The sequence below is a fragment of the Dendrobates tinctorius genome, unplaced genomic scaffold (assembly GCF_039654945.1).
Source record: "Dendrobates tinctorius isolate UK_male_01 unplaced genomic scaffold, ASM3965494v1 ptg000027l, whole genome shotgun sequence".
In the NCBI taxonomy this organism is placed as follows: domain Eukaryota; kingdom Metazoa; phylum Chordata; class Amphibia; order Anura; family Dendrobatidae; genus Dendrobates; species Dendrobates tinctorius.
In genome coordinates, this window is record NW_027361695.1 from 12,875,874 (window position 1) to 12,889,053 (window position 13,180).

At 42.7% G+C, this 13,180-nt stretch overlaps 1 protein-coding gene across 17 annotated transcripts in view; it reads left to right on the forward strand.

Moving 5' to 3' along the window:
- CADPS (calcium dependent secretion activator) overlaps nucleotides 1–13,180 on the forward strand; it is a 482,209-nt gene that overhangs the window by 143,403 nt on the left and 325,626 nt on the right. For all 17 annotated transcript variants that reach the window (XM_073569792.1, XM_073569796.1, XM_073569794.1 and 14 more), the window contains exons 2-3: nucleotides 6,667–6,780; nucleotides 9,726–10,058. In XM_073569792.1, coding sequence (XP_073425893.1) covers nucleotides 6,667–6,780; nucleotides 9,726–10,058 — 447 coding nt within the window. The remainder of the gene's footprint in view (nucleotides 1–6,666; nucleotides 6,781–9,725; nucleotides 10,059–13,180) is intronic.

The following is a 13,180-nucleotide window of genomic DNA, read 5'->3' on the forward strand; positions in this document are numbered from 1 at the left end:
AAAGAAGAAAAAAAGAATGAAGCTGTTTAAATCAGATGCATCGCCTCCTCTGCTCCTTCCATCTTAGGGTTGCCGTTGATGTCTGATGAACTGATTGGCGTTTTTTTATAATATGGTTTAAAGGGTTATTTCCGTCTCATAAATACCTAGGATGTGTCTTCATGTTATGATCGGTGGCGGTCTGACCTGTGGGAACTTTTCCGATGCAGGGAAAGACTGTTAAGGGGCCACAGTAATAGAGGTCGGACCTTCGCCGATCATAAAGTGATGGCATATCCCAGCAATACGCCATCACTAATGGCATGAAAATATCCCTTTAACCCCTTCACTACCAAGGGTGGTTTGCACGTTAACTACCGGGCCAATTTTTACAATTCTGACCACTGTACCTTTATGAGGTCATAACTCTGGAACGCTTTCATGGATCCTGGTGATTCTGACATTGTTTTCTCGTGACATATTGTACTTCATGTTAGTGGTAAAATTGCATTCAAATAACTTGCGTTTATTTGTGAAAAAAACGGAAATTTGGCGAAAATTTTGAAAATTTCGCAATTTTCCAACTTTGAATTTTTATGCCCTTAAATCACAGCGATACGGCACACAAAAAACTTAATACATAACATTTCCCACATGTTTACTTTACATCAGCACAATTTTGCAACCAAAATTTTTTTTTGCTAGGAAGTTATAAGGGTTAAAAATTGACCAGCGATTTCTCATTTTTGCAACACCATTTTATTTTTAGGGACCACTTCACATTTGAAGCCACTTTGAGGGGTCTATATGATAGAAAATACCCAAAAGTGACACCATTCTAAAAACTGCACCCCTCAAGGTGCTTAAAACCACATTCAAGAAGTTTATTAACCCTTTAGGTGCGTCACAGGAATTTTTTGAATATTAAAAAAAAATGAACATTTAACTTTTTTTCACAAAAAAAATACTTCAGGTTCAATTTTCTTTATTTTACCAAGGGTAACAGGAGAAATTGGACTGCAAAAGTTATTGTGCAATTTGTCCTGACTACGCTGATACCTGATATGTGGGGGGGAACCACTGTTTCGGCGCATGGCAGAGCTCAGAATGGAAGGAGCGCCGTTTGACTTTTTCAATGCAAAATTGGCTGGAATTCAGATCGGACGCCATGTCACGTTTGGCGAGCCCCTGATGTACCTAAACAGTGGAAACCCCCCCAAGTGACCCCATTTTGGAAACTAGACCCCCCAAGGAACTTATCTAGATATGTGGTGAGAACTTTGAACCCACAAGGGCTTCACAGAAGTTTATAACGTACAGCGGTACAATTAAAAAATCATATTTTTTCCACAAAAATGATCTTTTCACCCACAATTTTTATTTTTCCAAGGGTAACAGGACCCTAAAAGTTATTGTGCAATTTGTCCTGAGTACGCTGATACCCCATATGTGGGTGTAAATGACTATTTGGGCGCATAGCAGAGCTCGGAAGGGAAGCAGCGCCATTTGACGTTTTTGGCTAGAATTGAGATCGGACACCATGTCGCGATTGGAAAACCCCTGATGTACCAAAACAGTGGAAACCCCCCACAAATGACACCATTTTGGAATCTAGACCCCCCAAGGAACTTATCTAGATGTGTGGTGAGAACTTTGAACCCCCAAGGGCTTCACAGAAGTTTATAACGTACAGCAGTACAATTAAAAAATCATATTTTTTCCACAAAAATGATCTTTTCACCCTCAATTCTTATTTTTCCAAAAGTAACAGGACCCTAAAAGATATTGTGCAATTTATCCTGAGTACGCTGATACCCCACATGTGGGTGTAAACCACTATTTGGGCGTATGGCAGAGCTCGGAAGGGAAGCAGCGCCATTTGACGTTTTTGGCTGGAATTGAGATCGGACACCATGTCGCATTAGGAAAGCCCCTGATGTACCAAAACAGTAGAAACCCCCCACAAATGACACCATTTTGGAAACTAGACCCCTCAAGGAACTTATCTAGATGTGTGGTGAGCACTTTGAACCCCCCAGTGCTTCACTGAAGTTTATAACGTCCGGGCGTGAAAATAAAAAAATCGTATTTTTTCCACAAACATGATCTTTTAGTCCCCATTTTTTTATTTTCCCAAGGGTAACAGGAGAAATTGGACCCCAAAAGTTGTTGTCCAATTTGTGCTGAGTACGCTGATACCTCATATGTGGGAGAAAACTACTGTATGGGCACACGTCAGGGCTCGGAAGGGAAGTAGTGACGTTTTGGAATGCAGACTTTGATGGAATGATCTGCGGGTGTCATGTTGCGTTTGGAGAGCCCCTGATGTACCTAAACAGTGGAAACCCCCCACAAGTGACCCCATTTTGGAAACTAGACCCCCTAATGAACTTATCTAGATGTGTGGTGAGCACTTTGAACCCCCCAGTGCTTCACAGAAGTTTATAACGACCGGGCGTGAAAATAAAAAAATCGTATTTTTTCCACAAACATGATCTTTTAGTCCCCATTTTTTTATTTTCCCAAGGGTAACAGGAGAAATTGGACCCCAAAAGTTGTTGTCCAATTTGTCCTGAGTACGCTGATACCTCATATGTGGGAGAAAACTACTGTATGGGCACACGTCGGGGCTCGGAAGGGAAGTAGTGACGTTTTGGAATGCAGACTTTGATGGAATGGTCTGCGGGTGTCATGTTGCGTTTGGAGAGCCCCTGATGTACCTAAACAGTGGAAACCCCCCACAAGTGACCCCATTTTGGAAACTAGACCCCCTAATGAACTTATCTAGATGTGTGGTGAGCACTTTGAACCCCCCAGTGCTTCACAGAAGTTTATAACGACCGGGCGTGAAAATAAAAATATCGTATTTTTTCAACAAACATCATCTTTTAGTCCCCATTTTTTTTATTTTCCCAAGGGTAACAGGAGAAATTGGACCCCAAAAGTTGTTGTCCAATTTGTCCTGAGTACGCTGATATCTCATATGTGGGAGAAAACTACTGTATGGGCACACGTCGGGGCTCGGAAGGGAAGTAGTGACGTTTTGGAATGCAGACTTTGATGGATTGGTATGCGGGTGTCATGTGCATTTGGAGAGCCCCTGATGTACCTAAACTATTGAAACTCCCCACAAGTGACCCCATTTTGGAAACTAGACCCCCCACGGAGCTTATCTAGATGTGTGGAGAGCACTTTGAACCCCCAAGTGCTTCACAGAAGTTTATAACGCCTGGGCGTGAAAATAAAAAAAACATTTTTTTCCGCAAAATTATATTTTTGCCCCCAATTTTTTATTTTCCTAAGGGTAACAGGAGAAATTGGACCCCAAAAGTTGTTGTCCAATTTGTCCTGAGTACGCTGATATCTCATATGTGGGAGAAAACTACTGTATGGGCACACGTCGGGGCTCGGAAGGGAAGTAGTGACGTTTTGGAATGCAGACTTTGATGGATTGGTATGCGGGTGTCATGTGCATTTGGAGAGCCCCTGATGTACCTAAACTATTGAAACTCCCCACAAGTGACCCCATTTTGGAAACTAGACCCCCCACGGAGCTTATCTAGATGTGTGGAGAGCACTTTGAACCCCCAAGTGCTTCACAGAAGTTTATAACGCCTGGGCGTGAAAATAAAAAAAACATTTTTTTCCGCAAAATTATATTTTTGCCCCCAATTTTTTATTTTCCTAAGGGTAACAGGAGAAATTGGACCCCAAAAGTTGTTTTGTAATTTGTCCTGAGTAGGCTGATACCCTACATGTGGGGGTAAAACACTGTTTGGGCACATGGCAGAGCTTGGAAGGGAAGGAGCACCATTTGACTTTTTCAACGCAGAATTGGCTGGAATTGAGATCAGACGCCATGTTGCCTTTGGAGAGCACCTGATGTGCCCAAACAGTGGAAACCCCCAATTATAACTCCAACCCTAACCTCAACACACCCCTAACCCTAATCTGAGCCCTATCCCTAACCCTATCCCTAGCCCTAACCCTAGCCTTAACCCTAGCCCTAACCCTAGCCCTAACCCTAGCCCTAACCCTAGCCCTAACCCTAGCCCTAACCCTAGCCCTAACCCTACCCTAACCCTAGCGGGAAAATGGAAATAAATACATTTTCTTTTAGTTTTATTATTTTTCCCTAACTAAGGGGGTGATAACGGGGGGTTTGATTTACTATTTATGGCGGTTTTTATGTTTGGCGGCTGTCGCACGCTAAAAGACACTTTTTATTGTAAAAATAGTTTTTGCATCACCACATATTGTGAGCTATAATTTTTCCATATTTTGACCCACCGAGTCATGTGAGGTCTTATTTTTTGCGGGACGAGTTGTCGTTTTTATTGGTACCATTTTCGGGCACATGACATTTTTTGATCGCTTTTTATTCCGATTTTTGGGATGCAGAATGAACAAAAACCAGCTTTTCATGAATTTCTTTTGGGGGGTGCGTTTACACCGTTCCGCGTGCGGTAAAATTAATAACGCGTTTTTATTCTTCAGGTCAGTACGGTTACAGCGATACCTCATTTAGGTCTTTTTTTATGTTTTGTCGGTTTTTTGCAATGAAAACAATTTTATATAAAAAATAATTATTTTTGTATCGCTTTATTCTGCGAGCTATAACTTTTTTATTTTTTTGCGGATGATGCTGTATGGTGGCTCGTTTTTTGCGGGACAAGATGACGTTTTCAGCGGTACCATGGATATTTATATGCGTCTTTTTGATCGCGCGTTATTACACTTTTTGTTCGGTGGTATGATAATAAATCATTATTTTTTGCTTCGTTTTTTATTTTTATTTTTTAAGGGGTTCGCTAAAGGGGTTAACTAATGGGACAGTTTTATAGGGCAGGTCATTACGGACGCGGCGATACCAAATATGTGTACTTTTATTGTTTTGTTTTTTTTTTATTTTCAAAAAATGGATTTATTGGGGAATATTTTTTTTTTTTTTAACTAATTTATTTAGCGATTTTTTTTAAATTATTTTTAACACTTTTTTTTTTTTTTTTTTACTTTATTACCTTGTCCCAGGTGGGACATCACTGTCCTGTGACAGATCGCTGATCTGTCACATCACAGATCACTGTGACAGATCAGCGATCTGTCACAGGCACTGCTGCAGACTTCCTCATGCCTGCGCTTTGCAGGCACTGAGGAAGCCAGCTTCCTCAGGCCCCCGAAGGCCCCCGTCGCCATCTTGGATTCGGGGGCCTGGAGGAAGGGAGTCCCCCGCAGCAGCGCTGCACATTGCGCTGCCGTGGGGGGCTCAGGGAAGCACGGAGGGAGCCCCCTCCCTGCCGATGCTTCCCTTTAACCCCCGGTACACCGCGATCGCGTTTGATCGCGGTGTGCAAGGGGTTAACGTGTCGGGGGCGGTCCGTGACCGCCCCTGACACATTGTGCCGGGTGTCAGCTATGATAATTAGCTGACACTCGGCCGCGATCAGCGGCGCTCACCACGTGGGCGCCGCTGATCGCGATGACGTAATATTCCGTCCATGGTAATTAGGTCCATGGACACATGGACGGAATATTACGTCAATTGTAGGTAAGGGGTTAAGATCAAAAAATAACAGCCTTCGAGTAAAAGTGACTTGGTGATGTCAATTATTTGCATGAGTGCGTCTATAGCAGGTCATGTACCTTTAAGGTCACAGCGCTAAAGAAAAAGAAGCTGAATATAAAGAGTGTTCCCTTTATTAAACATTCTATTTTGGAAAGAAAACAATTAAGAATGAGATAACATCTTTCTAAACAATCCCTTCTTGAACTAGTGAATGGCTGAATTCGGATTTTGGGCATGAGTGTTTAGCGATCTTTTGTTTAATAGGAAATATAGTAAAAGGGGAGAGGCTCCTGCTGCAGGAAGTTTTCGTACAGCCAGATTCAGGGCAAGGAGGAGAAAGAGGGGAGCATTGTTGATCTTTTAAAACACTCAGAAATTTCTTTAAATGGTTCTCGTTGGTTATTTTAATATGAGACAAATTAGGATTAAACAGGAGATTAAATGAGTTGTCCAGGTTTAAGGCAATCTATGTGACTGCAGACTTGTGTATCCTTACCGCATGCCCAGTGCGCGCTGTCGGGATACTCTGGTGCTGGCACTAGGAGCTGGCAATCATGTGACCACAAGTATCCGATTTGGATACTTCAAGCCACATTCCGACTAGACGTGTTCAGCCTCGCACATGTCTAGTCGGCACGTGATCGCATGTGTGAAAATCGGATACTTGCAATCACACGCCCACCAGCACCAGAGAATCCTGACAGCGTGCAGTAATGATTCACAAGTCGGCCGTCACATGAAGTGACGGCAGACTTGAACCCCAAGCCTAGGTAATCCCTTTAAGAGAGAAATTTGTTGGGATATTTCTAAAGCATTTTCGTGCATTTTACTGTTCTTTTTGTGTGTTAGATGGAATAAACCAGGAACGGTCTGGTGGCCGTGTGCCACGTTTCTTCTACCCATGCTCTCAGCAGTTAATTGCCTATTGTGGTTGGCATGCGGAGCATCCACACAGCTGGCACAGGTTTGGTAGATCATGTTTGCTATGCCTGATCTGACATTTGGAAACTATGTTAATGCAATGCATTATCGTGTAATTTTTTGAACGTACACATTTTAGTCAACTCTATAAACAGCTTGGTAATTGTGGTGTGACTCCTTGTATCTCATGTCTTTCACAGATCAGTAAACAGCAGCTTCAGACAGTGAAGGATCGCTTCCAGGCCTTCTTTAATGGAGAGACCCAGATTGTGGCGGACGAGGCATTCATGAACGCTGTGCAGAGTTACTACGAGGTAAGACATTGCAATCTATTATCGCCACAGTTCAGCCTTGTCTGGGCCTCCAGCTTTACAATGTTGCTGTCATCTGTCATTAAAGGGCTTGACTCATTAGAGACAACTCTTCAAAATTCAGCTACTAGGGCGATCAGGTGGTCATCTTGATCTCACTACCGACATTTGGGAAAACAACTCAGTTTCGCAGTGGAAGCTTCAGCCAGCGACTGTTCCAATGGTGGTTATTCAGGCAAAACACAAGACCGGATGAAGTCTGCCAGAACGGCAGCACCTATTCAGAGCAGCTCTCTGTTCTGGTTGAGAGAGTGAAGTCTTAAGCAAGGGACACAGTTTTAAGATGGACATAGGCCTTAACAGGACAATGTTTGTCTTGATGGGTCAAGCCATTAAAATTCCTTGTCCTCTAGTAAATATGATTGTTTGCCATTCTTTAACTCTAACAAGATGACTCTGCTAACTCTGTCACACTCTACACAGCAAAGCTGAAAAAGTGAGTTCCAGGCAACAGGAAATTTCAGCCTACTATGCATATTCCAAACACCAGTGTAAAACATTGAATATTCCATGATTATTTTATACCGAGAGACAAATATGACAGACCAGGAATTTACGATGTATTGATCCGAATTAAGAAGCTGAAGTACCTTCCTTAGGGTTTACGTATAAGAAAAATCATTAAAGACCTCAATAAATCTCAATTCAGTGCTCTAGTAGTGGTAAAGGATATATTGTGTAGTTTTATTTCAGATTGGATCCCATGTTTTACTTATCTTATTAGTGAGATTACTTTGCTGACTTGTTACATTCTACACAGCAAAGCTTGAAACTGAGATGCAGGGAAAAGGACAAATCAGCCTGCTGGTTAGTTTGAAATTAAATATATACTGTATATCACAAAAAAATAGAAAATTCCTAGAGCTTGGCATTCATGTCTTACTTATCATACTGATGAGAAGATTCTGACTACCCTGCCAAATTCTACACAGCAAAGCTGAAAGTTGAGCTGCAGACAAATGGAAATGTACAATAGCCAATAATAAAACTGAAATATTTTCAGCTTATTTTTTATATGGATAATCACATATGAGATACGAAAAAACACAAGAGATCTGCTGTTAGGTCTTACTCATCTTACTAATGAGATTACTCCGCCGATACAGTCACACTCTACACAGCAAAGCTCCCTTTCTGCAGTCATCTCATTTCGCAGCTCTGTCAGTGAGGAGAAAATACTAATTGAGCAATTACCCAACTTACGGCTTCAGATACTAATTTCTGTCATTTTAAAAATGTTTGGATGGACATTAGTTCTTGGGGAAAAAAAAACCCCACATCCATTGCTGTGCCATTATCTGTTCTCAGGAAATGATAACTAGTCTTTGGGATTCATCTTCTCCAGCATAAATAATAGAGAAGGTATTGTACATGGAAAGGCTATCTTCATGCTGTAGTCGCGAGTGATGGTTGCAGAATTGCTAAGGAACTGCTCTTAGATGTTTTATTTTGTCTTGCTCCTGCTGTTCCACCTCACTAGCGCTGCCTTTCATACTCATGAGAATGTGCTGTGAATACTTAGCGAGATACATGGAAACCCGCGGATCTTTATAAGAGCAACTGCAGACAGTGAGAGCTGCGAGGAATCCATCTGTAAAGCGCACTCACCTGTATATACCGTAAATACACTGGCGGACCGGCTGTAGAGCACAAGCGAAAAGTGACCAGATATCTTATCGCATCTGTGTTGGTGGACCATTCAATTTAATTTTAATGTTCCTAAAGGGTTACAAATATTTTTAAAAATATTTATCACCTCCTATGAACATTTCAGAAGTTTAGAACTTTACAAGCTTAGAGTGATCTTCGCAAGGAGATCCCTATTGAGCCCTAAAATAAGGGGCTGAATCGGAGAGAGGGGTGAGTGATATAGGGACTCATAGAAAGTCTATGGGGCCGAGTCATCAAAGTTTTTATGTTGGACGAAAAGTGGTGTAAAAGCTTTGAAAAGTTGCAAAATTTTTGCACAACGTGGAGCTGCGCCAAAAATTTGAGACTTTTGGCATTTTGATTTAGCGCTGCAGAACTGGGTGAAGCTGGGAAGGGATGGGGTGGGGCATGACCACTCTGCCTGTCCAATTCATCCAAAGTGCAGAAATCCTACTCCAGTTCCTGACTGGAGTAACTTTTCTGGCATGGTGCATAGATCTACACGCCACTTAGAAGGTGCAGTGAATTTATTAAGTGGAGTGTACCTTCTACTCCAGCAAGACTGATATCTTCATGGATGGGCCACTAAGAGGCCAAACTGCAATTGCTCTGCTCTCCAAAAATAGCTGATTAGTAATGGAGGGGTAGGGCAAGGAGACAAAACACTTTTCACTCCTTTACAAAGGAGGCACTTGGCTCCACTGAGCGTTTCATCCCCTTCTTTATCAAAATCACAGGTATATTTTAGATGGAACCTCTCACCGGATTCTTGCTGCCCAAACAGTGGGCGGCATGAATCAGTTCCTGGCAACATAATCGATATTGAACGTTTCATTGTTTCAGAGAAAGTATAGTTGGAAGATCTGGTCAGGGGCCATATGAGATATGAGATGAGTCTAGTTCTGCATTGCCCCCAGCCGGATTTTTGCAAGTGCTACTAGAGGTGATTGACAGGTCTCTTGCTGCAGAAGTTACCTGTCCATCACCTGGAGTGGCGCTGGGAAGAGCCGGCTGTGGTCAGCACTGGACTAGTCTCATCTCCAGTTATGGTCTATGACCCGATCTTCCCACTATGTTTACTCCGAAACATTGGACCTGTGTTTGGGTTAGGTTATCTGTGGGTGTCTGACACCGGGCAAATATTGACTAAAATGGACATGTCAGGAGTAGTGATAGGTCCCCTTAAAGTTGCAAAAAGTTATTTCCAGGACTGATGTTCTTCTTTTTGATTTTTTTAGGTATTCCTGAAAAGCGACCGTGTGGCCAGAATGGTGCAGAGCGGAGGTTGTTCTGCCAACGACTCTCGCGAAGTCTTCAAAAAGCACATAGAGAAGAGAGTGAGAAGTCTTCCCGAGATCGACGGCCTCAGCAAGGAGACTGTACTGAGTTCCTGGATGGCTAAATTCGATGCCATATACCGAGGAGAAGAAGATCCCCGCAAGCAGCAAGCCAGGATGACAGCGAGCGCAGCCTCCGAGCTCATCCTCAGCAAGGAACAACTCTACGAAATGTTTCAACAGATCTTGGGGATTAAGAAGTTTGAGCACCAACTTCTGTACAATGCATGCCAGGTGAGACGCCATGTATGATTTATAGGGATGGCTCTTATCCCTTTGGGTCTTTTTAATTTTTTATGTCAGATCAAGAACTCTAAAGAAAACCAGTTCATCCATCAGTGAGCTCGCGCGTCTTCTTCATCTGGCAGGAAATGAGGCCAAAACCGCTAAACTGTGCTTAGTCCACAGCCATTGTCTGTAACGACATTGTGTTGTCTCTGCATGGTACATTAGTGCTGATGGAGGGACATATTCAACTTATTTTCATACATTACGCCTTTACGTTGTATTGAATAGTTTAATTACTCTTGGAGTTAAAAATGTCGCTGCTATTCATACCAGAGAAGCTCCGGAGCAATAATGGTCTCTGATCACAGGCGGTAATTAAATCCTTCCTCAACATTGGCGTATTTACATCAGAGCCATCATCTTTTGTTTTCTTGGTAGCAATGCTAATAGCTGAAGTCCACATATATGGCTGATAAATGTGTGATCGATGGAGTCTGGCTTACGAGCCCTCCGCCAGTCACGAGATCAGGGGTTCGCGAAGCGATCGTAGCCATACGTGACCATATATTGCCTGTGACAGGGGTCAGACTCCGCCAGTGACGAGATCAGGGGTTCGCGAAGCGATCGTAGCCATACGTGACCATTGATTGCCTGTGACAGGGGTCAGACTCCGCCAGTCACGAGATCAGGGGTTCGCGAAGCGATCGTAGCCATACGTGACCATTGATTGCCTGTGACAGGGGTCAGACTCCGCCAGTCACGAGATCAGGGGTCCGCGAAGCGATCGTAGCCATACGTGACCATTGATTGCCTGTGACAGGGTTCAGAAAAGAGCACTATCACTCCCATAGACCTGTATACAAGAGTAGAACATTGGTCATGCATGCGTGAGCACTTCCATTCTCATTGATCAGCTGAATCGCTGGCAGGAGCGGTCTTTGACCATTCTGTGCCGGCAGAGATCGGTGCCGGGCACAACATTCCTGTTTGTTACAAAATAAATTTTCTTGGATAACAAATTTAAGAAGAACCTATTAATTAGTACAGCTATATGGATCACAAAGGTAACACCTTGCCCCCAGTGGAAGTTATCCTGATCGGTATTACTATACCAAACAGCCGCCCTGTAATGGCAATGTGGTGCTTTGGGGGCTCTGCTACGGAATTCCCATTGGAGCTCATGAGACTAAAGTTAGAGGATAGGTGAAGATGTTCTAGGACTAAGTAAAAGTCCCCAATCTCTAGCCCTCGCCCTGGCCTGACCTAAGTTATCAGAAATGAGAGAACTTACCGTATATTATAAAGTAGAGTTTGCATTGAGACATTAATGGAAATGTTGACTCCTGTGTATAATATTACGGGAGAGTTCATGAAGAGTATGATTTAATTCTGATCTGTAACTTTGCGTGACCAGCGGTTTGATATCTGGGCCAGCAATTATCCTTCAGTAAATAGACCATCAGCTTGCCCCTAGGCACAGAGTTTCATCGCTTGTCAGGGACTGACAGACCCGGGATACCAAAAATAGCTAGGGGTGCCGCATCCTCAGGGACAGATTAGAAGTCAAATGAACTCTCATGCATGATGTAAGGAGTTAGTCTTGTTACTTTGTATAATGAGCGAATTTCTTTATATTGCATCTAGAGATAGAAATGATTATTTCAGGCAACACTATGGATATTATATATTCAGCTTCTAATGTTAACCCATTCATTTACTTGTTAAAAACACTCGATGGTATTGCAAATGCAGCTGGTGGTAGATGTAGCTCTCACTGAGTGCTGATATAGGAGATTGATCTTGGTGGTCACGTCCTCCTGAGAGATCTGGGGTTAGAAAATCACTCGGTATTGTGAATCGCAGATCTTCCATTTAGCCTGTGTGTTTGTGTTTCATATTAAATGGATTTTGTTTCCTTTGGTGCTGAAGAGGTTAACAACCCTTTTTATGTTGGTTAGAAACTTGCAGCTGTTCCTGACCTGGTCATTTCCTCTCCCTATAAAATCTGATCAGACCTTCTGTTCCTTGCCAGTGAAAGCTTTGCTTCTTAGCTCATTGGAGATGCTGTGCTGAATTGGAGATCGTTGTTGATACTGGAGTTTGGTGCGTGCTGTTTTTGGGTGTACGCTTTCTTCATTGTCCGTTTCCCATTTGGTTGGTACATTCCTATCCTTTCCTATATATCTCTACATTTGGTGAGTGTTTGTATGTTTTTTGTTTTCTGTTATCACTGTGTGCATTATCCCTGTACTGTGACATCACTGTGTGCATTATACCTGTACTGTGACATCACTGTATGCTATATCCCTGTACTGTGTCATCACTGTGTTCATTTTCCCTGTAATGTGACAACACTGAGTATTATCCCTGTACTGTGACTTCACTTTGTCAATACTGTGACATCGAATGCAGCTTTCAGTACAGATCTTGGGGATTTTAGGTGTCAGAGAAACAGGTTTTGTTCCTATGACTTTTTCACCATGTCATTTAGCTATGAGGAGTAATAACCTACATGGAAACTCTCCAAGAACAGTTCAGAGGCTCCCAGATAAAGGGAGACCTCTTGGACTTCTGGAACCGTTGACGCATCTCTTAGGATCAAATTGAATCTTCCCAAAACTTCTCTGAATGCAGCACTAATGGAACGTTTCTTCTGTGGAGGGGGTATGCTAGAGACATGAAGGAGACATGGAAGGGGCATAGATAGGTGTGTGGAGGAGGTATTGTTGAGCATGGCCTGAAAAAGAGGCATTGGTATGAAGGACATCTGTGCTGAGCTCTGTATGCACTCACCTTCTGAAAGGCCTTGTCTAAAAGTTTTCAAGAATAATGCACACAGTCATGGCAGAGAATGGGAATACTGCACACAGTCATGGCAGAGTATGGGAATACTGCACACAGTCATGGCAGAGTATGGGAATACTGCACATAGTCATGTCAGAGTATAGGAATAATGCATACAGTGATGTCAGAGTATGGGAATAATGCGCACAGTCTTGTCAGAGTATGGGAATAATGCACACAATGATGTCAGAGTATGGGAATAATGCACACAGTGATGTCAGAGTATGGGAATAATGCACACAATGATGTCAGAGTATGGGAATAATGCACACAGTGATGTCAGA